At 37.5% G+C, this 26,309-nt stretch overlaps 4 protein-coding genes and 1 non-coding gene across 6 annotated transcripts; 4 read left to right on the top strand and 1 right to left on the bottom strand.

Moving 5' to 3' along the window:
• Window positions 1-950: 950 nt before the first annotated feature.
• rpl27a (ribosomal protein L27a) lies at window positions 951-3,438 on the top strand. The gene is made up of 4 exons (XM_087797823.1): window positions 951-1,051; window positions 1,594-1,669; window positions 2,468-2,642; window positions 3,265-3,438. Exons 2-4 carry the CDS (start codon window positions 1,638-1,640, stop codon window positions 3,391-3,393), a joined length of 336 nt encoding a protein of 111 aa, XP_087653949.1. The 5' UTR covers window positions 951-1,051; window positions 1,594-1,637; the 3' UTR covers window positions 3,394-3,438.
• Window positions 2,144-2,273, top strand: LOC148073542 (small nucleolar RNA SNORA3/SNORA45 family). Its single transcript, XR_015712297.1, has one exon. It is a non-coding gene; the product is annotated as a small nucleolar RNA SNORA3/SNORA45 family (small nucleolar RNA).
• Window positions 3,439-4,037: 599 nt separating the features above from the next.
• Window positions 4,038-6,441, top strand: akip1 (A-kinase interacting protein 1). The gene is made up of 5 exons (XM_087797577.1): window positions 4,038-4,238; window positions 5,172-5,341; window positions 5,881-5,955; window positions 6,021-6,137; window positions 6,200-6,441. The coding sequence occupies exons 2-5, from the start codon at window positions 5,192-5,194 to the stop codon at window positions 6,335-6,337; spliced, it is 480 nt and encodes a 159-aa protein (XP_087653703.1). The 5' UTR covers window positions 4,038-4,238; window positions 5,172-5,191; the 3' UTR covers window positions 6,338-6,441.
• A 623-nt stretch (window positions 6,442-7,064) lies between these two features.
• LOC148073539 (nuclear receptor-interacting protein 3-like) lies at window positions 7,065-11,693 on the bottom strand. Its single transcript, XM_087797348.1, has 7 exons — window positions 11,468-11,693; window positions 11,179-11,349; window positions 10,041-10,123; window positions 9,832-9,968; window positions 9,714-9,766; window positions 9,576-9,658; window positions 7,065-8,613 (listed from the first exon to the last, which is right to left on the bottom strand). Exons 1-7 carry the CDS (start codon window positions 11,627-11,629, stop codon window positions 8,604-8,606), a joined length of 699 nt encoding a protein of 232 aa, XP_087653474.1. The 5' UTR covers window positions 11,630-11,693; the 3' UTR covers window positions 7,065-8,603.
• A 2,298-nt stretch (window positions 11,694-13,991) lies between these two features.
• Window positions 13,992-25,759, top strand: znf143b (zinc finger protein 143b). Of its 2 annotated transcripts, none has more exons than XM_087797913.1 (15): window positions 13,992-14,107; window positions 16,158-16,269; window positions 17,255-17,440; window positions 17,518-17,598; window positions 17,667-17,863; window positions 17,964-18,032; window positions 18,502-18,618; window positions 18,687-18,762; window positions 18,855-18,980; window positions 19,233-19,412; window positions 19,549-19,776; window positions 20,074-20,216; window positions 20,629-20,781; window positions 24,679-24,810; window positions 25,419-25,759. In XM_087797913.1, the coding sequence occupies exons 1-15, from the start codon at window positions 14,012-14,014 to the stop codon at window positions 25,500-25,502; spliced, it is 1,980 nt and encodes a 659-aa protein (XP_087654039.1). In that variant the 5' UTR covers window positions 13,992-14,011; the 3' UTR covers window positions 25,503-25,759. The 2 variants fall into 2 exon arrangements, with proteins under 2 accessions (XP_087654039.1, XP_087654040.1); XM_087797914.1 differs by having other exon boundaries at window positions 14,052-14,103; window positions 16,155-16,269.
• Window positions 25,760-26,309: the final 550 nt, after the last annotated feature.

Raw genomic sequence — 26,309 nt, 5'->3', positions numbered from 1 at the left:
CATTTTTACAATGCTGGCCATAACCGTTTTCTGATGCTGATTAAAACGAAAAAAAACTAAAACAAACTCTTTCATCTAAATGCATAAAATGTTTGGGGGTAAATTGTATGCATTTAAAATAACCAAATTGTTTGTAATATGTTGTGTTTTTCCTGGTCTGGAAAAGCGCTATATAAATAAATATTACTTACTTACTTACTTACTTTTAGTCAAAGATATTCGGTATATTTAAATAACATTAAAATTATCCTCATCAATAGTAACATGGAAATGGTGTAGTTACAGCCACTCGCCGCTGAGCTGCGCTGTGACATTTTCCCACTCATTCAAGCCATCGCTTAAATCTCACACAAAACCGCGAGATCTTCAATTCCCGTTCCTCTTTCAACTACCCTCCAAGATGGTAGGTGCTGCCATGTAGCCCTGTGTCACAAAAACAAGCTTTATCCGCGTCCATCCTTGTTAATACTCGCCGTAAACCACATCCACAACTCATTGATATTAAGACTAAGCGCTGTGGTTCATAAATCGATGATATCGAACGCGTTTTATTGGAAGTTGTTGCTAAATTTTGTCTTCGGTACTGTTTGCTTCCGCGGGCCTGAGATACAAGCAACACAATGTGAACCATGTGCGGACTCACAAGCTTGTGTTTTTAAAGTCATTTACACAACATTCATGTCGGTTTGAAGTATGTTCGTATATATTCGATTTTACGTTTCTAACTATGTCTGTTAAAAGGCTGTTAGCATTAGCTTAGAACGATGGATGTTTGCACATGTTTATATATTGTCTTTGAATGTTTTTATCGTACATATCTTTCGAATGAGAGCTGTGACTACTAAACGTTTTATTTTGGTTAAAAGTAATGCGGATATAGTTGGTAGTGGTGATGCATGTGAATAGGTAAACTGCTAACCAGGTTAGCTTCGCTAGCTTGACTGGTTGTTGCTACGTTAACTAACCCTGATCCCTCTTCACCATCAGCCCACTAAGAAGAGCAAGACTAGGAAGCTCCGTGGACACGTCAGCCACGGACACGGTCGCGTCGGTAAGTACCCAAATCTTATGAACCTTAAACTCATCTTTTCACATGGCAGACTAGTTTGAAATGTCAAGAGTCTCATCCTTAAATGTCTCTGGAGAAAATCATCTATTTTTTCCCCATCAAAATAAAACTGTCAGACTGTAACAAACGATACAATGTAAATTAAACAAATGTTTTCTTGTTTAAAAGCCTTTCAGTCTGGATCCTCTAGATTTAAATGCTGCTTTTCATCCTTTGTTTCTACTTTCTTGTTCAAATTTAGTTAACTCAAGATTTATAAAGTCAAGTGGTTTGTTCAGGAGTGTCATGGTTTAAACCCACTCAACAGAGTTTTCAATTTGATACCGATACTCAGGAAAATGCAAAAATAATCTGTTTCAAAAAGTAAACGATTAACAAAACCACATTAAATACTTATAGTTAAAAAAGACTAGAAGTTGAGATGGATGTAGAAACATGTTTATATCTTTCAGAAGTGTTTTCAACTTGATACTTGTTTTTATTGTGACTTTAAATCGTCTAATCTTGTGTTTTGAATGTTCCAGGCAAACACAGGAAGCATCCTGGAGGTCGTGGTAATGCTGGTGGTATGCATCACCACAGAATCAACTTCGATAAATAGTGAGTTTCTTTTTATCCATTATGATCTGCAAATTATTAAAGAGAAATCTCCACCAACAAGTTATTATAAATGATTATTAATCTAAAACAATATATAAGTATAACAAAAATAAGTATGATGGAAGATCTGACCATGAATAGATCTGAAAGTAAGAACTGGATTTCTTTTTAATTGATCCTGAGAGAAACTGGCAGCCAGTAAAGAGTTAACGATCGGGGAAATGTGAGTTCTTCTACTAGAGAAGGTTCGAATTCTCGCTTCAGAGTTTTGTATGAAATGCAGGCGACACAGCTCCTTGTTTAGACGCGTGTGCAAAATCCTGCTGACCTGGTCATTTTATGTGACCTGCAAATGGATTGAACATATTGATTTTGAATATTTTGTGGTACATGTTTAGCATTATAGAATAATTTTCCCTTCGATTTAGTTTGACGCCTCTGTTATTTAGACCTATTTAAGCTCCTGTTTAACATGTAGAGACTCAGAGTCTCATCTTGACCCACTCATGGTCTCGGTGTGCTAGAGTCCTCTTAGATCAAATGCTGCTCCTATTCACCGACTGAACCTTCCGTGGTTCAGTCACCCACATGGACAGTTACATTACTTTTATTCTATTTAGATTTTCTTTCTCATTTTTATTTCTGGGTGTTTTTATTTCTCTTGCTGTTGTTAAACCGAATTTCCCCTCGCGGGACTAATAAAGGTTTTTCTGATTCTGATTTAACCATTAACCCATGTTGGTTTTCAATGCAAGTTTTCATACAGAAGGGAATCCTAACGTGTTTGTGTGTCTGCAGCCATCCTGGATACTTTGGAAAGGTGGGAATGAGACATTACCATCTGAAGAGGAACCAGCAGTTCTGTCCCACCATCAACCTGGAGAGGCTGTGGACGCTAGTGAGCGAGCAGACCAGGCTCCACTACGCTGCCAAGCCCGACGGACCCGCCCCCATCATCGATGTCGTGCGCTCCGTAAGTTAAAGTGTTTCAACTTCATTCTGTCGTGCAACATTGAACCAGTGAGTTAAATGTGTTTTCAGAGCCGTTTGAAGTTGCATCGTAGACGAACTTGACTCCAAGTCATGAAACAATAATGGCTTTAATTTGTTGTTTTTTAAGTCATGACTCGAGGATGGTCAAAGTAGTTTTACACTAACAGGTTTCCACAATCGTTCAGTCAAGGTTTTGGTGAGATTTGAAAAATGTTGCTGGACCTTTTGATAAAGATTAAACTCTGCTGAAGTGCACTATAATGTTTTAACCTTTATTTGTATGTGTCCTCCATTCAAGTTTTTTTGTTTTTAGCTCGGCATAAAGAGCTTTTAGAGGAAGCTATAAGTTCACATCTTGACATTAGATTTATCCAAATTAAACTGGTTTATAAAAGGGGTTTAAACTATGTCGAATCATAATTACGGCGTGATTAAAAGAGTCCAGATGAGTCATAGAAGCTTCAAAAGCTGGAATATTGTATTTTGTTCTTGAATCTAAACTGAAAATTAACAACTTTAACTGTTTTTTGTTTTATTTTCCTCATTTCTGTCATAAATGGTTAAAGGATTCTCAGAAGTGCATGTTCTAACTCTCTCCTCAGGGGTACTACAAAGTTCTGGGCAAAGGTATCCTGCCCAAGCAGCCGGTGATCGTCAAGGCCAAGTTCTTCAGCCGACGCGCCGAGGAGAAGATCAAGGCTGCGGGAGGAGCTTGTGTGCTGATGGCATAAACGCTTCTGTCTGGTTTTTGAAAAATAAATGCTATAAATGGACAACTCTGGTCTCGTGTCACTGTAGCAGCTTTTCCTTGATTTTCTGGAACTCCTGTTGTGTTCTCAGTTTTATCTTGACCTTTTAAGGTATATATTTTATTGAATATTGTTTTGATTAAGTGCTTTGTGACCCTGGTCTGGAAAAGCGCTATATAAAAAAAAATTACTTATTTACTGCAGTGGTTCAACATAACTGAGAACTTTAAATAGTAACATGGAAACATTTAATATGTAAAAATGCCAAACTTTTGCTTAGTTTAATGAAGGAACAGTTGAAGGATTCCTTATAAATGTGTGCATAAAAAAACTAGCGAAAGTTATTCATTATATCAAATGAAGTAAAATAATCCGTACTTTAGTCTGTCGGTGTTTAATATGTTAAAGTGTGAATGTTGATGCAAAGTTAATTCACAAACTCAATTTAGTTTGATCTTTTAAATCAGTGGCTGATCCAACGATACAATGTCTGTACTTGTACTGTTCTGAGCAGCTACTCCATTTAAAAGTATTCACTTTGGAACAAATTCCCGCCAACACCTGACGCGTCGGCGGAAATGACGTTTAATTTAGACGTCGACACACGAAGAATACGCGTCTGTGTTTTTTTCAGGTCTTTGCTCTCACGAGTGAATATAAAAACCGATGGGATTGTTGTCTCTGTCGATTCTAATGAGTGAATCAAAACGATGTGTTTTTCTAACGTGCGGATTTAAGGCGGGACTGAGGTGGGCGTGGTTTGTTGTGCAGGATTTCCTGCCTCTGATGGTCGCGGATCTTCTGGTGGAACATGAAGTTGTTTGCAGGTAAATGTTTCCTTATTTATCTCGAGAATACATTTACAACGTATATTAAAACTATCCTTTAAGTTCACGGTCTCAGAATATGAGAGAATGTCATAGTCGGTGAAGAGAAACGAGCAAGAAATCAATCACGTGAGAATAAAAACATGTCAAGCTTTTTTTTACTTTGTATTCGAGATGTTTTATATCAGAAGGTCACGAGAAAATACCGCCGAGAAGTGATGATCCAGAGTCTCAATGGTTTCGATCGATTCAAGATCGATGACGGGACTAAAGCCGAGACGTCACTAGATTCCAACTTCCTAGACGAGGCTTTTTTACAAAATAAACTTTTTGTTATAAGTTATAAATCCTAACTTAAGAGCGTTTTCATCTAAAACAGACAGTTTAAGATTCACTTCTTTATTTGATTGTCTCCGAAGATCGGAGGAATGTGAGTTTATGAACCACATTTAATTCAACTTCAGAATCAGAAACTTTTACTTTGTAAACACAACACAGGGTTTTTTATGGTGTCAGTACAGAATAAAAAATAAACTAATTAAATAACACAAAAATAAGCAATAGAAAAACAGAACCAAGCACGTGTCAAAACATAATTGTTTTTCAAGACAGTTTCAAAGAAAACGATCACAATGAGCAACAGTTGTGAGGAAATACTGAGGCAGAAACCTGGAGCAGAACAAGACTCTTTGCACGGCCTCCTGCTGTGACTGGATTGCAAAGTCGATTTATGTCACTATATAAAACCTCCGCATCGATATGTGAGAAGGAAAATAATTCATGAACCTGGAAACCCTCTTTTTTTTTTTTTTTTTATTTATCTAAGAGTCAATCACTTCCTGGAGCTGGTCTTGGGTGTCAGCGTGTCTTCGAACACAACGTTCACACAAACACTTCTAGGCATTTATTTCAATCCACTTTTGTTCCCTGCAGGTCTCCTGGGTTGACGGTTTATGGCCACAGAGTCGAGGCTGGAGTCGTCTCTGCGTCGCTCCAACACTCTCGCTCGAGAGGTTCTGCGACGAGCGTCCAGGAGGAACGTGGACTGGAACAACGTGGGCGCCTCACAAACCTCACCGACCGACGCACAGACATGTTATAAGGTACGTGTCGACTTCCCTTTGTTTTTAACCTGGAAACTAAATGATGTGTTGGTGAAGCTTCACGAGCTTCTGTGAGTCTTTTGAAAAAGTAATTTAACGAAACCTCAGATTGTTTTTAATCTGGCAGCGCCATCTAACGGGTTTTAAAAGTTTTTCGACACAAAACATCATTTGATGCTTCATGAAACTTCATCATCTATTATGGAAGTATATCAGTGTAAAAAAAATAAATCTTTTTGAATACTTGATTTCAATGATTTACATAAGGGTTACATTTTTATTATTAAAATGCAATTAAAATATAATATATTAATATAATATTGAATTTATTCAATTAAAATACTCAAATCTCAAAGTTTTAACTTTTGAAATGTTAAATATTCTGATGTCACTGATATACTTTTATACTTCATCACTACTGAATGTCTATGTTATGTTTGTTGTCGATGCCTCTTTACAAGAGCGCCACCTATGGAGCTCTGACAACACTGACCCATGAAGCCTCATTTTCCTTCACCTCCAAACATGTTTCTGTTCAGGACACTCACTCCCGACTCAACCAGGCTTTGACCAGCGTGACCGACTTCATGGCCGAGACGACGCTTCAGTGCAGGGTCTGCTTCCGTCACACCTTCATGTCACGTCCTCCACCAGGACTCAAGTCTTTTTGTCGTTCCAGAGGTTCCACCAGTCCGAGTGCTGCGCTGACGGGACCCTCGCCGAGAGGAACCACGTGCAGCGGTTCCATTCTTCCACGAGCTCTCGGGCCAGAGCGTCGGGCTCCAGCGGAGTGAGAGTGAGTGTTTTGCCGGTCGTAATGTTCCGGTACGTGTTGAGCAAAAACCTTTCGTGTCCCAGGTCTCGTCCGAAGACTTCCACGTCCAGGTCGCCGCTGGAACTTACTCCGTCACGGCCAGTGTGGACGAGTCTCGGCCGCAGACGCAGGTCGTGACCCTGACCCCTGGAGAGAGCGTCCGCCTGACCTTTGACCTCTGACATATCATAGTTTGATATATATTCTTGTATTGATGTTTATCTTCATTATATTTTAACTTCATGCGTCGACAGAATTTTATTAAAGACAATATTTTTGTACCGAAGTTGAATAGTTTCTTCTTATTATTTTCAGCCCAACCAAAAAAATCCTTTTACTGTAGTCGTCGCTGATTCTGACTGATTTATTTTGCCGTCATTTCAGTGGTTTAACATCTTTTTAAGAATCAGAAACTTTTGTAAACACAACTCTGGCATTAGAGGGTATAAAAAGTGAAATAATATGAATGAAGTAAATGTGTTTTTTATCTAATCTCATTAGCCTTTCTCTTGCTTCGTCACTTGATAAAGTGAAAACAAGCGACCAATCAGCAACAAGCTGTCCAGTGAAGCTTCTGTGACTGTTTTCTGTTTGAGTGACAACAAGTTCTGAACCGATAATAGTTCCAGATTTGATGGACATCATAACATCTTATGGTAATGAACATTAAAGAAACAGGAAAATCCCTCTAGACCACCACAACTGTCTCGGGTTTCCCTGACGTCAGGTCACTCATCGAGATGGTTGCCGTGGTGACTGGAGATGTTGAAGGGCAGTGATGTGGAAAATAACCTTTGGTCGACATGATTTCTACTCTTGTAGAGTCACCTACTTAAACCAGGAGCTAATATTAGAAGAAGGTTTTAATGGTTCTGATGATTTCCCTCGAGACACACTGAAGGAAGCAGGTGACGTTGAAGGTTTTATTCGGAGGACAGAAGCTCTAAGACACGTACAGTCCAGAACAAAACAGCGTTAATGTGTCTCCGAACAAGTCTCATCTTTAGCTCAACGTGAAGATAGAAATGTTACCATCTCACTCGTTCACGTGTACTTTACATGAAGCCATGATTGAGCCGAATATCTAGTGATGTGTGGATGAAGCTTCGTGACACAGTGTCATATGTTTAGACGTCAGTAGGTGGCGCCTTCAGTTTAAACATGATGTGATGTTTCAATAGATTGGAAGTTCAAAACAATATAGACAGTTATAGATCAGAGTGTGACATCTAGTGGAAAATAATGACACTGTTTCATGAAGCGTCGTCAACACGTCAGTACTTATGGCTGCTCAGTAAAGTTCACTATCACTCAAGGATTCTACACACAATCTCTGAGCTGCGATCAAAATGTCCATAGTTTTAAAAAGGTTTTTAGGGATTTTTACTGGTGATGTGTTAAAGCTTCATGACACAGCGTTGTACATTTTTAAAATGATGTGAGGTTTCAATAGAATATTTGTTCAAGATGATAGATTATAGATCAGAGAGTGACATCTAGTGGACTCTGACAGTAAGGACAGTGAAGCTTCATGAAGCTTCGTCAACACGTCAGCACTAATCTAATCAAATGATCTAAGAACTTTGTACAGTTTAAACTACAATTTGTTAATATTGATGTAAAGTAGTCATTATCTTCTGACTTCTCACTTAAGACGCTGTTACGAGAAGCTGCGACACATGTTTGTCTAAAATGTTAAAACTATGATTAAATAGTAAAATACAAACTTGTCTACTACAATGATACAAAACATTCATTTTCTGTGCCGCTTTACCCTTATAGGGGTAACAGGGGGGGCTGGCGTTTATCCCAGTTTCTTTAGGCGAGAGGCGGGGGACACCCTGGACAGGACACACAACCACACACAACTACACACACACACTCATACCTACAAGTTCTCAATCAACCTCTGTATGTTTTGGGACTGTGGGAGGGAACTGGAGTGCCCGGAGTAAACCCACACAACACGGGGAGAACATACTAACTCCACACAGGTTCCTCCAGACCTGGAAGTCAACCTGTAACCTTCTTGCTAAGGTATCAATAAAATTCAATTATGATTTAAATCAAAGTGAAACATCAGATTTTCTTTTCATTTATCAGTATTTTAGCTGTGATACTTTAAGTTAATTTACAGGAAACACAATCAAACAACTTGGGGATCAACACAAAGTTGAGCAAAAAACAAAGACAAAAATCTCCTTTTTAAATCCATTAAACAAAATTAAAAATGGATTTTTGCTGTAAAGATTAATATAAATATCACGAGACAAGTCTTATTTAAACACGTCTCGCTGCACATGAAAACCTACAGGTGTCACTTACATCTGAAACAGTGTTTCTTAAAGTGCTACGATGCATTCGTTTGACTACAAAAAGCAGCAAATGTATAAATAAAGTTTGTGTGTCTCACTAGAAAACGACACTCTGGACACTGGCGATCCTCAGTTAATAGTTTCTGTGGAGGAAAACAACAATAAAATGAATGAATGAATGAACTTCATATTATTCATTATCACATGTTTTTTAAATAACTGAAGAATTGCTTTTGTGTTTATGATGATTCAAGGTTAACAAAACTGACACAACATAGAAATAGAAAAAATATCTAAAGTATACGTATATATATATATATATATATGAACAAATTGTGTGTGTAGTAACAAGGATATATGTGTAGTATTGTCCAGTACGTGACTCTGGTGTTGCAGAATTTACAGACCACATGACTCTTGAAATTAAATCGTGTTTTCAAACCAAAATATGTCCAGACATCAGCTTTAAAAGCTGCTGGACTCACTGTATCCTCTCGTCCTCAGTCAACTCTCCCTTTAGCTGTGGAGGACGTAACAACTTCTGCCATCTAGAGGCCAGAAGTTTTATTGCAACACAAAAATGAACAAACACCATAGATATGTAAAATTATGACATTTTATTTATTTGCTCTCCGTTCTTTTTATTGGTTATGTTTTTAATTTTTTAGAAAATAAAGAGCTCTTCTATCACATTTTAAATTGGAATTTATATTAAATTAAAGTACAAAAGTACAAATCTTATTATTGGTATATTGTGATTGATGTTCTTCATTTTTCATTTTAAAATATATTAAATGTACTCCTTTTTTAGAATCTTTAAATAAAATACTTATTAAAATGGAATAATATACAATCAGATTAACCCTAAAGATGATTTATTTATTATTAATTTCCTTTTATTTATTATTTTTGTTTGACGGTCCCTTATAACAGTCACAGTATAAAATGTGGCCCCTGAGGAAATGTATTTCTCTACCTCTGGTCTATTAAGTACAGCTACACAATGTTGTAAAATATAACTTGAGTTTGTTGGTATTTGTGTTGCATCTTTGATCCATGTCGACAATAAAATCATGATGTATATGTGTCTTCAACACGATCCTACCTGATGACCCGACTTGAGAAGTGAACTTGTTCCCTCGTGGTTCTTCCAAACACCAGCAGTTGATTCTCAGTATCAACGACCGACTGCAACACGACAACCATTCGTCAATAAATCCAGAAACACAAGATGGAGATTTACCTTCAGAGTCCTCAATGTTTTGCTTCCCAGAGACAGCAGCTCCTCGTCCACGTCTGCGAAAAAAAACATCCGTCAACGACAAACGCGTCGTTGGTAAAGTAGTGTTTGTGTTTCTCACCCACGACAGCGAAGCAGCACAAGATCCTCACACGTCCGAGCGTGAGACTCAGAGACTCGATGGAACCCACGGCGTTGACCGTCCGGTGAGAGGCTTCGCTTGCCTGCAGCCAGTTCTGCTCCACGAAGTCCTTCAAACTGCCAAACAAAAGAAGCGACGGATGCGAACGTCAGGAAATGACGAAGATAAACAACTGTCAATCATTTCACCCCAATCTGTCGACGGTCTTCAACGACATCAGGTTCTGTTTGCATCCGGTGTCGATCAGCAGAGTCAGCTCTCGACCCAAACACTGCAGAGAGAAACAATTAAAATAAAATGTATATTTTGTTTTTTGTTTATTTATTTATGCATATACGCAAAGTCAGATTATTAATTTTATATTGTTTTTAATTTTACTTTTATCATAGTTATTTATGGGTCATATTTAAATAAACTGCCTGTCAGATAAAATCATTTAATTAATTTAATGTACAATAAACATGTAAATATTCACTAAATATTCGCTAAAGGAAGAATAATGGCCGCAATAAAACCTCCGGCCTCTAGATGGCAGCAGTCATTACGTCCTCCACAGCTAAGGGCAGAATGATGACTGAGGACGAGAGGATACAGTGGACTCCAGCAGCTTTTAAAGCTGATGTTTGGACATATTTTGGTTTGAAAACAAATAAAAGCAGTTATGACTTCGTCAAGACTCATGTGGTCTGTAAATTATGCAACACCAGTGTCAAGTACTCGACAATACTACACATAATACTTGTTACTACAGTATCGTTGACCCTGTATCGTGATACATATCAAATCATATTCTTAATACACACACGATCAAACCGTGTTGATCAAACACACATACCAGACACAGTACATGTGTCAAACTATTAGATAAACGTTCATGTTCATGTTATATATTATAGAAACTATACAAATGCTAGTAATTAAGATATGTTAAGAACAGACATTATCTACGACAAAAGGACTCAAGGTTATAGTAGAACTCGAAAGATTCAATTGTTTGATGACGATACATAGAATGGATTGATCTCAGAGAAGGAAAAGACAACATCACAATCATCAGTAAAAAAAAAAATTCCGGCCACGACCTAAAACAGTTAAAAGATTTTTTTCTCCTGTTTGATCAAGTTTCTTCTATAACTTTTAGCCAATAATTGATTTTGATCAGTACAAAAACAAGAGGACATAATAATGGCTAAAACATATCTGTAAGTTGAGGGAAATAATGTGTATAATCATTAAGATAAATAAACACAACCAAAGTCAAAGCTATTGTATCATTTAAATACGATTATTACATGTTTTATAATCATAGCAATAATAAGAACGGACCTGACAGGGCACACGTATGTCATCATCTTCCTCCTCCTCGTCTTCATCATCATGTGAACTCAGGTGTGTAAAGTTAAGCGAGTCGTTGTTCGGCGGGAGACCACAGATGTTGACGCTTCCCTGACGCAGCTTGGCCTCGAAGAAGCGTTTCTGCAGGATGTGATGAGGCTGCTGTGATCAGATGCAAGATCATCATTTTAGAAAAACAAGTGGTTCCATTTTAAGTCAAAATCCATTTGCAAACACGTGACAAACTTCCTCAGTGTATCATAATAAATAAAGTGATCACCCCTTGGTTGGAGGTCCCGAGCTTCTTCAGTCCATCCAAGGGCAGCAGATCCGCAGAGTCTCGGTGAAGGAACCGAACCGTCTGCTTGAGTCTCCTCTGCTGCCGAACATCCGCCACATCCGCGGGCTTTGAGCCCTGGAGCCTCACGGTCCGCGTCAACATGTCTTTGGATCGAGTCTTCTTCTGAGTCCGCACCTGTGAGGAACCCTCCAGTGACGTCACGTGACGATGACACGACGCATCGATACGGGCAGGTCTGTGGCGGTTTCCGTTTGTACCTTTCAAAATAAACACTTTATTTATTATTGGTGTTTAAAATTTATAATTTCACTGTAAAAAGGGGTTTCCCCTGTATTTCTATTTGTTTTAATCACATGCATATCCGCAGATGGATTGATTTAATAAAGATTGTCAAACATAATATTATAATGAAAAATAAAACATAAATAATTCTAGATTTATCAACAACAATAAACCTTTACAACAAGACAAGTACTAGTGCTAGTTTTTTTTAATACACAAACTAAAGATGTACAGAAAAGGGGAGAAAATATATAAATATATAATAAAATAAAATAAATATTAATTTCTTATATATTTACATATTATATATTATTATTAGGTTCTACCTAACCTAAAATAAAATACATATAATTTATTAAAAACCCTGACTGCAAATAATAAAAGCACTAGATTCTGAGGAAAACACTAAAATGTTGAAATAAAATGAGTATAAATATGTTTGGATAAAATAATGTTACATTTGTTTACTTAAATTTAAACATGTACACACTGTATTTTTAGACATTTTATTTTCTTACACAAAACTAACCTTATACATAACCTTATATATTTAAAAAAAAAAAAATCAATTTTTACATTTAATATTTTAGTGTATTTATAATAGTCACATTGTACATATGACAATAAGGATCAAATCCAGACAATATAATATATCACAAGATGCATCATTATCCTGTTATTAACGGGCAGATGTTGTTTTACATATAATTAATAAAGTCTATCTATCTATCTTATTTGTATTTCAGAGTCTGAAAGAAAATGAATGTGGACATAAACATCTAACAGGTCTCATAATGTTGTCATGTCATGATGGGACTTAAGACATTTTTATTTGATTTTCTGGAACTCCTGTGTTGTTCTCAGTTTTATTTTGACCTTTAAAGTTTATATTTTGAGTATTGTTTTGATTGTTTAAGCACTTTGTGACCCTGGTCTGGAAAAGCGCTTAACAAATACAAATTACTTACTTACTTACTTTAATCAGTTTTAGATAAGGGTAGTAGAAAACTTTGATTTGTGTAAAGTCATTAATAATGTTCTATATTGTTAAGACGTTGGACAACTGTGTGAGTGAAGCAGTCATCAAGTCAGTGATTCTACTCTTGAAGCTGCATTTGTGTACTTCATATCACATTCTTCCTTCATCTCTCATTGGGGAAATGTGTTGTCACAGCAGCAAGTTTACAGTCAGAAATTATTAAACATAAACAACATAAATTGTACATAAAGTACAGATTAAAATAAAAACAACAATAATAAAAACAATATTTACAAAATAAAAGTGGTATTAATAAACCTCTGGGGTGGACTTGTGTTATCTATTATAGTACAACTATAATAGTTTCAACGTATACATGTTTGCCTTAATATTTACAATCAACAAATCACAGACCACTATGTAATACACAACTTTTATAACACAAACTTTTCTTACAGTAACATTATGCTTCCGAGAATTACCTTAATCTTTCTTGTCAAGTATACACTTGTACAAAATACAGTACTGTTGAGTTATAGGACCATATTATTCTAAAACTAATTGTTTCAATGATTCCCGTTGACAATTAAAAATGTTCAGATTCACAAGTAACTTTCTCCTGAACTTTGTGAAACATTTAAGACAACTTCACCTCTGCAACCACATTTTCTTGTTTTTAAAATATTGTAGATTTGATTTCAATGCATGTTTTTGTATTTAAAAGTAAAGTGTGTGATCAATACTTTGATCATATAAATGCTGTACAATATCAAAACTATTTGCTTTGTGGAAATAAAACATTCTATATATATTGTTTTTAATGGTTTTAAAAGTCGAATCTTATTGATAATTTCACATTTGGATGCGCGGACGATTCTTCACTTCATGTCCCACACTCCCCTCGACCTTGTTGTCAACATGGATGCCCCAAACCCTGCCCACACTTCCGCGCTCCTGGGGCCCTGGTATCTAACCCAGCTCCACACAACCGACCCGCACTGCAGCTCAAGGCTTTGCTCGATCGCAACCTCGCATTTAAATCCACGTTTTCAACTCCCTGATGTGACAGTTTACGGTCAAATCCCGAAGACAATGCGCAAACCGACGCGGAATGGCGTCTACCAGGGGCCACGGAAGCTGAATAACAGTATAATTGACGCCGCTTTGGGTTGATCGATCCAGCCAATGGTCGCCGTCTAAATGCAATCTAGACCAATGGGAGTGTCGGTATGCACTGGAAGGCGGGACGACGACTACCGGATATGGTCGCTGCCATACATGTTCCCGACGTGAAGCGTTTCCTGCACTGGTGCATGGCGGTCGAACAAGAGGGATTGTTGGAAATTTTTCGGAGGTTAGTATATAAATTGAGCCAGAGTTGTTCCCGCAGCTGTGAGCGGCGGGTACGGGGCGGCGGGAGGTCACCGAGCCCGAGTCCCTAACACGCTTGCTTCCGCTCTCTAGTTGTACAAACAGTTAGTTGTCCACACTGTCAGCATTAGCTCATGTTGTTGTAGCTCGGCTGCTTTATATGTTAGCATCTCTGTGGAGCAGGTTAGCTCCGCGATCATGAGCCGCAGTTCTCTCTCGAAAACACGCCACAAATCGCTGCTAATCTTAGGTAAAGATGGTTTATCGTACGTGAAACTTGCGACACCTTGTTACTTCATGACAACTGTTACACATCATCCTTTGATGGGTTTTTGTCTTGGAATATTCCCGGCGCGCTCTTATGACGACAAAATGTGGTTTAGAATAGTCTAAAGTTGAATAGTTGGTTTCATGTTAGATCAGGGACAGTAGATGCAGCATCGAGTTATATAAAGTAATTTTTAATATTTATTATTATTGACAGGACAGTCATGATCGATGCAAGAATGCCTTGCTCATCAGCACTTCCCCTGTCTGTCGTATGTCGTGACACAAGGCGCCAAAACACGCTCACGCTGTCACGACAACTACTGTCCGGAACCAGCATGAAGTGAACCTGCTTTTATTTCAACAAGTGTCATTTTTATCTTTGGTAATCAAAGTGACTTATAATCTCCACCTATTTTCTATATTTGCATCAGCAATGTCTGTTTTAAAATGAATAAGCCCTAAAGATGAAACGATATATAACGTATATCGGAAGAACCATAACAAATGTCAAAATGTAGTGCATTAGGCTGTAGTTTTTATTGCTTTATTTATACCAGGTCATGCTAATCTCAGCTACATCTGTAGTTCTGAAGTTAGGTTGTTACATAATTCTGAAATAACTTGATAATATGTTATTATGGATAAGTAATATTTCTCTAATGAACTATTCACATTTTAAAGTAATGTAAAAGGTTATTTCTAAAGATCTTTCTAGACCAGGGTCAAAAAGTACTTTAACAATCAAAAACAATACACAGTTAAAATATATACTTTAAAGGGTCAAGAAAACATAGAGACAAACACAGCAGCAACAAGAAAGTTGAGAAAAAGCTCAAATAAGAATGTCTTAAGATGTTTCTTGAAGGAGTCAGTAGATCCGTCAAACACTGAGGGAGATGTTCAGGAACCATCAGTAGATTCTGACACACAGACCTCAGAGCCCGAGCTGGGGTGTATCGCTGGATCAGATCACTGATGGAAGTTTTGACCATGAATAGATCTGAAAGTAAGAACCAGAATTTTAAAATGGATCCTGAAAGAAACTGGCAGCCGGTGAGGAGTTTTAAGGATCGGAGAAATGTGAGTTCTCCTAATAGAGTGGGTCATTATTATTATTCATTCTTTAATACAAATTAAAAAACAATGGGTCACAAGAAAGGACAAAATAAAAGGATGATTGTTGTATGAATTAATTATTTTTTAACATGGCTGCTCTGGTGCCAGTGGGTGCCTCATCCGTGTTCCCTTAAATACTGCCACCACACAGAGAAACTTCCATGTAAACATATCTTTGGAAATATTCAAATTCAGAACCGTCTGTTTATATCAAAAACGCATAACTTTGTTTCACAACTCTCACATTCTGTGCCGTAGAACTGACTGAGTTTAGTTTATTCTTGTTCATTCCTTCACTAAATAGATTCATCTTCCCCGTCATCAGGAGCTGAAGAGTTTATATTTCTGTCGCAATAGTTTATCCACCAATCTGATAGATTCTCTACTTGAAGATAAATACAAAATTTAGCTTTAAAGGAAATCTTAAAACACTTTCAGTCTTTGGCTTTTAACTGAGCAAGATGATTTTTTCCCCCAATATTTTGTATCCTTAATTATGTCATGGTTTTATGTGTTTTAAGCTCCTATCTTATTTTGTTTTTGCATGTGTGTGTGTTGTTTTATGTGTTGTTTTATCTTGTGTAAAGCCCGATGTCTTGAAGTGCTTCATGAATACGATGGTAACATGTTTGGTGAAACTCTGTGCAGTAGCTGAACATGCTCCTGGCCCAGATCAACCGGGACTCCCAGGGAATGGCTGAGTTTCACGACAGCGATGGGCAGCCTGTTACTCTCTGTCTCACCGAGGCAGTTACTGTCGGAGGTGAGTTTGACGTGTTGCAACTTCACTGGACGGTTCTTGTATCGACACAATCATATTCGTTTAACAACTTCCTGTAAAAATGTGAAGATGAATATCGGCACAAGAGTCCAAGTAAAAATGAGTCTGAAAATGCTAGAAAAGTAATAAAAAAACAACTTAACTGTTTATTATTTTCGATAATATACTTTTAAAAGAAAGCGACAGGGGATACCAATAAGATCATATCAGGAGAAGTTAAAGTTTTCTCAAAAAACAGTAACAAATGAGGTACAAGTATAAAAGTATATTCAGAATATTGAATTGTTGAAGTTTACATTTCAAATGTTAAAAACTTTTAATTAAATTATTTATTTTAATAATTGAAATCAATAATTTATATATTGAAAGTAGGGGTATCACAGTTACAGTTCAATAGTGTCAAAAGTTTGTTAAAAATCAAATAATTAAATGTTTTATTTACAATTAACATGCAAATATTCAGAATCAGAAACTTTGATTGTCAGTGTTGTTAAGACAACATAGGATCTTTGTGTGGTGTCGGCTCCGAATGAATGAACGAAAATATAACACACAAAATCAACGCAGACGTTCTATCTCAGCGTTTGTTCATTTAAATGTTGCAATTAAACTTCAGGCCACTAGATGGCAGTCATTACATCCTCCACGGCTAAATGAAGAATGAAATCATGCAAGATCCCTGCGATTACTGGACGAGAGGATACATTGACTCTAGCAGCTTGTAAACTATTTTTAACCTTTAAATATATATATTTTTTACATTTTTAATTCAAAGTTAAATCAAACACATTTGAAATGTTAAATTGGATCGTTCATCTTTCTGATGTCACTGATATACTTCCATATATATACTATATATGCCATTGAATCCATGATTATCTTGAATCGGGAAATGTACGTGCAACCTTGTTTAATGCCTCTATTATATGAGAATAGTTTTTACTCATATTTCTTGTATTCCTTGTAGATGAACACATGGAAAGCATCGATGCAGTGAGTTTGCAGGCTGTTACGCTGGCGGATGGATCCACGGCTTACATCCAACATGACTCCAAATCCACCTTCTCAGACGGACACATCATGGACGGTCAGGTGATCCAGCTGGAGGATGGATCCGCTGCATACGTCCAGCATGTGTCCATGCAGAAACAAGGTGTCCATCTTCGCACGGGTTGTCTTTGCTGTTGTGTACTGTGTTGTTATACATATTGTTTGTTTAACTCTTTCAAGGAGGAGACAGTTTACAACTTGAAGATGGACAAGCAGTTCAGCTGGAAGATGGAACAACGGCATATATTCACACCCCTAAAGGTTTAGAGCAAAAACCAAAACATATGGTCTGTTCAACCGTATTCACCTTCATCGTTGCGTGTTTGTAGAATCGTACGATCAGAGCGGCCTTCAGGAGGTGCAGCTTGAAGACGGCAGCACCGCCTACATCCAGCACACGGTCCACATGCCACAACAGAACACCATCCTGGCCATCCAGGCCGACGGCACCATCTCTGACCTTCAGGGTGACACCTCTAGCATCGACCCGGAGACCATCAGTGTGTTGGAGCAGTACACTGCAAAAGTAAGAGCCTGGTTGCCATAGTTACACGCCCCCACTCAGATGGATGAAAAATTGATTTATCTGGTTGTATTTCCTTACCTACAAAAAATGTTTCTTTCAGGTGGAAAACATTGAGAATTCCTTGGCATCCTATGGCAGAGTGGAATCAGACAATGGCGTTCATATGCAGGTACAGTCTTTGTAAACAAATATATTTGGATTAACCCTTGTGTTATCTCAGGGTCAAGGTGACCCGGCAGCCTGAAAACAAATGTGCCATTCTGTCGTCTTGGTTGGTTATGCAGTGCTGCACACATTTTCGACCATTAAATATGTTTATTGTCAAAGTACAACATTGATATTGCAGTACATTTTAAATTCAATTTTGTGCCTCTACACCGCAGTCGGCAAACAATACAAAAAAAGTTATTTAAAATTGATAGTTGAATAAATTTACAAATTAAATAAATTCATGTATATATTGCTTTATTTAATTATACATTTTTATATATTTATTTATTTACTAATGGGGGGGAAAACATTTAAATATTTAAAATAAACCTGGGTCTGCGCCAAAGCCAACAGGTTTATGTGGTTGAACTATCTTCTCTTACTCTTGATACATTGTGGAATAACATTCCTCGTGGGTCCTGCTGCAGATTGTGCTTCAAGGTCAAGAAAACAGACAAGCGCGGGTCACTAACGTGGGAGAAAAGTCTTTTCGCTGTGAATACGAAGGCTGCGGAAAACTCTACACGACCGCCCATCATCTGAAGGTAGACGAGACTTTCTGCTCAAAACACAAAATTGTTTCGCCCTTAAGACTGTGCTTGTGTTTCTGCAGGTGCACGAACGATCCCACACCGGAGACAAACCCTACGTTTGTGACTTTCCTGGATGTGGGAAGAAATTTGCAACAGGTGTGGACTAAATGTTTTTAGTTTATACAGCAACTACTAGACATGTTTTCATGTGTTAAGCTTGTATGATAATGATTTTGTTTTGTTTTAAGGGTACGGACTCAAGAGTCACTCTCGCACACACACGGGAGAGAAGCCGTATAGATGTCTGGAGCTGAACTGCTCAAAGTCCTTCAAAACCTCGGGTGACCTTCAGAAACACACACGGACTCACACAGGTAAAGCCAAACACACTCTAAGTTATTGATGAGCAGAGTCACACACAAGCTACTTTTACCACAGTAAAATTCACTCAACTCATGCATATTTTACATCTTAAAAATTAAAGAATGACTTTAAAGATTTTTCTTCTTTCTGCTTATGTATCTCTATCTTTTACTCGCATTTAATTGAATGATATTCAGGAACTATTCATGTATTTTATGTATATTTGTGGAGCAGTTCTGACCTGTTCCGTCCTTCTGTTGAAGGAGAGAAACCTTTCAAATGTCCCGTGGAAGGTTGCGGCAGGTCGTTCACCACCTCAAACATCCGTAAAGTTCACATCCGGACACACACGGGCGAGCGGCCGTACTATTGCTCCGAGCCCAGCTGTGGACGGGCCTTTGCCAGCGCCACCAACTACAAGAACCACATGAGGATTCACACAGGTCAGTTGCAAGAATCTCGGTTTCAAGATGTCAAAATGTAACGAATAACTGATCAATAATCTGATTTACTAGTTGAAATAATGCATGTTGACATCTTCACATGGATCATTTTGTTTCTTAAACTCTAATTTTCCAGGAGAGAAACCATACGTCTGTACCGTACCTGGCTGTGAGAAGCGCTTCACTGAATACTCCAGCCTCTACAAACACCATGTGGTCCACACGCCCTGCAAACCTTACATCTGCAACCATTGTGGGAAGACCTACAAGCAGATCTCGACGCTGGCCATGCACAAACGCACGGCTCATAATGACACGGAGCCCATCGAGGAAGAGCAGGAAGCTTATTTTGAGCCACCAACAGGTCACTGTTTTTTTTACACTTGAGTATTGTTTTAGACCTAATCATCTGGGTCATTTTCTGGCAAATTTTGTTTCCAGGATGTATGAAAGGCCTGATGTGAAATGTGAAACTAATACACTTGCATGAAAGTATATTTAGTTTTTTTAACAGTTGTGTTCGCTCATAACTCGATGCTAAGTGCGTCTTGACTTTGTGTCAGATCGCCACTAGATGTCACTATTCTAGCTTTAAAAAGATGCTCTGATGATATTTGACATGTAAAACATAAGTAAACGTGGATGTTGTTTTCAAACTCAGATGCCATCGATGACCCCAACGTGACCTACACAGCAGTTGATGGCGAGGATTCGGGCTCGGAACAGATGCCTGTGGATGGTTCAGAAGTAGGAGTTCAGCAGCACGTTGCCTTGGTAACGCAGGAGGATGGAACGCAGCAGCAGGTGCACAGTTCACACCTGGATGTTATGTTTAACATGTAGAAAGTTACTGAGGTTGATACGGCATGGTCAAAAAAAGTACTGTTCTAAATTTAATTAACTTAGTTCCTGCCTGACAATAAAGTCAATTTATAGGTTTTCTGTCACTTTCATAGTGGTTTTCAATCGTGGTTATTACGGCATTAACGTTTAAATTATTTGTATGATAAACAAAAACACTGACACACAACAAACATTAAATAATGTTGTGAAAACGAACAAACCTATGATATTCAAAGATTTACATGTTAAGTAAATTAAAATTGGATCACCTCAATAAACTATCTACCAGCACGGTCGACCATATCTGCTACTGATAAGCATCAATAACTTTGTCCTGCAAGTGAATTTAATCTTGTTTTCTGTCCAACTTCAGGTCAGTATTTCAGAAGCAGACCTACAGGCCATGGGCGGCACAATAACCATGGTAACCCAAGAAGGCACCACCATAACCATCCCAACTCATGAACTGACGGCACATGCTGGGCATTCGGTTACCATGGTAACGTCAGACGGAACAGAAGAACAGGTAATAAACCGACAGAAACGCATGTTTGTTGTGATGTCTGTTGATATCTTTGAATCTTTAAAGGTCTGGATTGATGACTACAAAATGTCTTCATCTCTTTTTGAACTCAATCTAACAGCATTTCTTTTTTATTTTAAGATGAAAAGGGCCAAAATAAATGAGAAATCTGGGCCAAAACCAAATCGCCAAAAATAATTCTCTCATAAAAAACGATGCTTTGATGAACAAAAACAAATCAGGAGATGTTAAGTAATAGGATATAGACGTTGTTTTTATTTCTGTCCACATACTTGGGTCTTGATGTGTAAGGTAAGGTAAGGTAAAACTTTATTGATCCCTCAGGAGGTCTCCTTTGGGAAATTGTTTTTTACCACTAGCCAGCAGTTTTTCATAAACAATAAAAAAAATGATACATAAAAAATAAAATAAGAAGAAATTCAAGAGGAAAAACAAGATGACACAAGCTAAGTCTAAAGATAAAGACAAAGAACATAGGTCAAATAAAAACAACAAAGACAAAGGATACAAAGACTAACATAGAACAGAACATCCAGATACTCTCACTCCACTCCTGCCCCGAACTCAGAATTGTACAATTTAATAGCCCGAGGAATGAATGAGTCCCTGAGTCTATTAGTGTTGCACCTGGGTAGGAGCATTCGTGCACTCATTCTGCTTCTCTGCTCACTGATGACAGTGCTCAGAGGATGACTGTCATCATCCATGATGGACAGTAGTTTGTTCAATGATCTCCTCTCAGCAACTGTCACCAGTGAGTCCAGCTTCATTCCAACCACAGAACCAGCCCTCCTGATCAACCTGTCCAACCTGTTGACACTCCTCTTGGACACATTTCCACCCCAACACACCACAGCATAGAACATGACACTGGCCACCACAGACTGGTAGAACATGCAGAGGAGCTTCTTGCAGATGTTAAATGATCGAAGCCTCCTCAGAAAGTACAGTCTACTCTGAACCTTCTTATATACATGGTCTGTATTGCAGGACCAGTCCAGTTTACTGTCCATCCACACACCGAGGTACCTATAGTTGTCCACTTATCTTTAATGAGTGTAAGTAAACTCATTAAAAAAAAATCACAACATTCTCAAATATTCCTTTATTACCACAAACATATTCACCAAAATATTCTGCTTGCATAAAAATGTATTTTTTTTCATAGTTATTGGTCAATTTATCTTACTTTATTTTGATGAAACCATTTTTTTTCTAGTAACTTTGGTAACTAAGACAGTTTTTTAATACATTTTATTATTCCCTGAATCTTTAATAATCTCTAATAACTGCTCTAACAACTAGCAAACCAACTTCCCAGAAAGTAATTATCACCATAAATGAACGTATACAAGAATATATATCACAACATCCAAATTGACATGCCGCCCCCCTAAAATGTATCCTGACGTCCGTTTTTATCTTCACATAAAAAGATCCAGCAATCTTCAGGATGTAGAGTTTGGCTGATTTTCTTTTTGATTTTTTTCAAAATGTGTTTGTGGTATCCCTTGTGTTGTCTCTGGGTCAAAGGTCAATGACCTCCCTGGCATCCAGAAATGCATACACCGTGTTGGAGGTTGTTTATCTTGACCCAGAGACAACACAAGGGATACCACAATCACATTTGCTTTTTGGGCCTTAGGGTCACCTTGACCCAGAGATAATACAGGGGTAAGCTCCCTCCCTTCTGTACTGTGTATGTACATATGTACATTTATGTTTATTGCTTTAGAATGGTTGTATTTGGTGCTATTATTGTTATTTTATAATGAATGATTGTTATTTTGTTTTAATGATTTTTATATATATATACAGGTATATATGTTTGTTTAGGTTAGGTAGAACTTTATTGAAATTGTTTTGTTTTTTCCAATTTGACACAGCAATAAAGCAATTATTCATAAAAATAAGAACAAGAACAAAGAGATTGTATCATATTGTTCTTTATCTTTATTTCTAAGTCTAATGATAAAGAACATGGATCAAAGAAAAATAACAAAGACAAAGGATACAAAGACTAACATAGAACAGAACGTCATGATACTTCGCTCCACTCCTGCCCCCAAACTCAGAATTGTACAATCTAATAGTCCTTTGCTGTGTCTCAAATCGCATACTAGCGTACTAAAAGTTAGTATTTTTAGTACGTTAGTGTGTCTCAATTCTTAGTATGCGAAATTTAGTGCGCCATGCATACTAAATTGGCATACTAACAAGCCCGCAAACCAACTTCCCAGAAAGTAATTATCACCATAAATGAACGTATACAAGAATATATATCACAACTTCCAAATTGACATGCCGCCCCCCTAAAATGTATCCTGACGTCCGTTTTTATCTTCACATAAAAAGATCCAGCAATCTTCAGGATGTAGAGTTTGGCTGATTTTCTTTTTGTTTTTTTTCAAAATGTGTTTGTGGTATCCCTTGTGTTGTCTCTGGGTCAAAGGTCAATGACCTCCCTGGCATCCAGAAATGCATACACCGTGTTGGAGGTTGTTTATCTTGACCCAGAGACAACACAAGGGATAACACAATCACATTTGCTTTTTGGGCCTTAGGGTCACCTTGACCCAGAGATAATACAGGGGTAAGCTCCCTCCCTTCTGTACTGTGTATGTACATATGTACATTTATGTTTATTGCTTTAGAATGGTTGTATTTGGTGCTATTATTGTTATTTTATAATGAATGATTGTTATTTTGTTTTAGTGATTTTTATATATATATACAGGTATATATGTTTGTTTAGGTTAGGTAGAACTTTATTGAAATTGTTTTGTTTTTTCCAATTTGACACAGCAATAAAGCAATTATTCATAAAAATAAAAATAAGAACAAGAACAAAGAGATTGTATCATATTGTTCTTTATCTTTATTTCTAAGTCTAACGATAAAGAACATGGATCAAAGAAAAATAACAAAGACAAAGGATACAAAGACTAACATAGAACAGAACGTCATGATACTTCGCTCCACTCCTGCCCCCAAACTCAGAATTGTACAATCTAATAGTCCTTTGCTGTGTCTCAAATCGCATACTAGCGTACTAAAAGTTAGTATTTTTAGTACGTTAGTGTGTCTCAATTCTTAGTATGCGAAATTTAGTGCGCCATGCATACTAAATTGGCATACTAACAAGCCCACAAAACTAGCATGGTTCGATGGACACTAACCATACTAAACAGCCGCCATTTTAGTGACGTTTTAAACGGAAGTTACGTCATATATAAATGCATATATATGCATATACTTAAATGTGTATTTTCAGCAGCAGTAGGAGGATAAACACGTCTTCGCTGCTGATACCAGCTTAAATATCTCGCGATTATTTAGATTCTCATATTTTTTCTTTATTTCTTTTTCCAAAGTTGCAATACGTGCTGCCAGCAGGTGTCGGCGATAGCGTTCAAACAGCTGCTTGAAACATCGTTAAATAGAAGTAGAAGAAGAAGCTGTCATGTGATTTCCGGTTAGTGTGTAGCTTCAGGGTTTGATTTGAGACATACTATCTGCGGAGAATTTGCGTACTAGTTAGTATGCATACTAAACTGATGCATACTAACTTCTAGCATACTAAGATTAGTATGCGATTTGAGACACAGCACTTGAGTTTGTCATTTATCTAAAGTGAATAAAACAATGAAAAGCTATTTTTTTACATAAGGTATATGTCAAAAGTAATTTTAGTAAAACATTTATAGAGTTAAACCTGTTCAGTATAACATATACTTAAAACTACAATAAAAAGAAACATTGCAAAGATCCGACATCTCAATAATATTAAAAAAAAGAATTGTATCCCTTTTATTAAACAACATAAACAATTGAACAGCTGCTGGTGACGAGAGTTAAGCGGTGGTTTCTTCCTCTCAGGTGGCCATCATGACGCCCGAGATGGCCTCGTTTCAAACGGTGGAGGAGGCAGCAGCTTACAGTCAAGAGCAGGGAGACATGCATCCTGTCACCTTGCTGGCCACCTCCAATGGAACCCACATCGCTGTGCAGGTATGTAGATCCACTGACATCAGTACTGTGGAACCAAAATGTTGTCTTTCTCTTTCTCCTCTAATCTCCGGTTAACAATGTGGAGATGATACTGACGGTTTCACTTCAGATGCAGCAAAGCCCTCCCAAAAACCCCACCTTTTGTTTATTGGCTTAATGGATTTAAATGTATGTAAAAGTCCGGCTAAGACCAGGGGCGTGATGCGTTTGCTGCCCCTCCTGCTGGCGCATGACATTAGAGAACAAACGGACCTGAAACCACGCCAAGTGTCAACTCATGTCAAACCAGGATCCGGTGTCACAACCAGGTCTTCTTGAGTAGAACAAAATGAGTTGATCATTTCAAGACGCATTTTAAACACATTAATTATATTTTAAAATTGGATTAATTGAATTTTAAGTTGACAATCACTTGTCAGAAGAGGGACATTAATCCTGAAAGATGTTTCCATCAACGCGTCCTCTTGTCTCTGTCATGTAAATCTCTTTTCCACATCAACCCTCCATGAAATTCATCCCGGTCGGAGGCGCCTTTGTCTTTCAAATGAAGGGAGTTTCCTATTCCAGAGTGAACTAATGTTGTGACCCACACTTGTCTCCTCCTGCAGCTCAGCGACCAGCCCTCCCTGGAGGAAGCCATCAGAATAGCATCAAGAATACAGCAGGGCGAGTCTCCCGGGCTGGAGGATTGACAGACGCATCTCGCTGGTTGAAAACCTCCACTGGATTCTTGCCAACATGGCGAGAAATTCAAAGTCTTCCTCCGGTGGTTTTTTTTGACTAAAGAACTGAAGCTTTTATGTGTAAATAAGATTTTGATAACTGGATTTCTCTGCTAGGCTATTTTGTCCTTCAACCAGAGTGGAGGAAGGTTTAATGCTTTCTAATGTTTATGGCTACTGTGCAGTGTACAGTTAATCTTATTTCTAATAAAAAAGATAAAATAACAGACACGCTTGTCTGCATTGTGATGTGAAAGAAGGTTTAAAATGAGGTTGTAATCTCCTATTGATGACTTGAGTAAGAACAAAACTGAAAATGAAGTGAGTAAAAGGATGTTATTACAGAGGAATTACATAAACATTAAGGTCTTGCATAGAGAACATATCGGAAAGAAGTCAAATTAGAATGTTTTTTTCAATGTATTTTGTATTTTCTCTGAGTGTATGCAACTTTATTTCTAAATAATTACACTACAAATGATTTTGCTACAAGCAAGTCATCCAAAATGTTTTTTTAAGACGAATAATGACATTTGTTTTGCTTTGAAATTTAAATTCCGACATCTTGAAATGCTTTTTATTCAAATAAAACACGTGATTTAGAGCAGTATTTCAATTGATATGTAGTTGTTATACAACATTTTGTGAAGTGTTGGCATTCAATTTAGCCAAAAGGAATTTTTGAGGCAACAAAACGATCTAAAACGTCTAAAAAGTTTTGTTTAGTGGAAACGTATTAGAAAAACCTATTAAACTGAAACTTTTTCCAATAATTAA

The sequence above is a fragment of the Callionymus lyra genome, chromosome 8 (genome assembly GCF_982586985.1).
Source record: "Callionymus lyra chromosome 8, fCalLyr1.hap1.1, whole genome shotgun sequence".
Lineage (NCBI taxonomy): Eukaryota > Metazoa > Chordata > Actinopteri > Syngnathiformes > Callionymidae > Callionymus > Callionymus lyra.
The sequence above is the reverse complement of the archived record's forward strand: the minus strand, read 5'-3'. Positions and strand labels throughout refer to the sequence as shown.

Coding starts and splice junctions, on each gene's coding strand:
- akip1 (XM_087797577.1), top strand. CDS start 5,192: ATGGCCACAGAGTCGAGGCTGGAGTCGTCTCTGCGTCGCTCCAACACT. Junction 5,342..5,880: donor ACGCACAGACATGTTATAAG/GTACGTGTCGAC, acceptor GTTTCTGTTCAG/GACACTCACTCCCGACTCAA. Junction 5,956..6,020: donor AGACGACGCTTCAGTGCAGG/GTCTGCTTCCGT, acceptor TTGTCGTTCCAG/AGGTTCCACCAGTCCGAGTG.
- znf143b (XM_087797913.1), top strand. CDS start 14,012: ATGGTCGCTGCCATACATGTTCCCGACGTGAAGCGTTTCCTGCACTGG. Junction 18,763..18,854: donor TGGGAAGAAATTTGCAACAG/GTGTGGACTAAA, acceptor TTTTGTTTTAAG/GGTACGGACTCAAGAGTCAC. Junction 24,811..25,418: donor GAACCCACATCGCTGTGCAG/GTATGTAGATCC, acceptor CTCCTCCTGCAG/CTCAGCGACCAGCCCTCCCT.
- rpl27a (XM_087797823.1), top strand. CDS start 1,638: ATGCATCACCACAGAATCAACTTCGATAAATA. Junction 1,670..2,467: donor AGAATCAACTTCGATAAATA/GTGAGTTTCTTT, acceptor GTGTGTCTGCAG/CCATCCTGGATACTTTGGAA. Junction 2,643..3,264: donor TCATCGATGTCGTGCGCTCC/GTAAGTTAAAGT, acceptor CTCTCTCCTCAG/GGGTACTACAAAGTTCTGGG.
- LOC148073539 (XM_087797348.1), bottom strand. CDS start 11,629: ATGTTGACGCGGACCGTGAGGCTCCAGGGCTCAAAGCCCGCGGATGTG. Junction 10,124..11,178: donor ACATACGTGTGCCCTGTCAG/GTCCGTTCTTAT, acceptor TTCTCTCTGCAG/TGTTTGGGTCGAGAGCTGAC. Junction 9,969..10,040: donor AAGACCGTCGACAGATTGGG/GTGAAATGATTG, acceptor TTTGTTTGGCAG/TTTGAAGGACTTCGTGGAGC.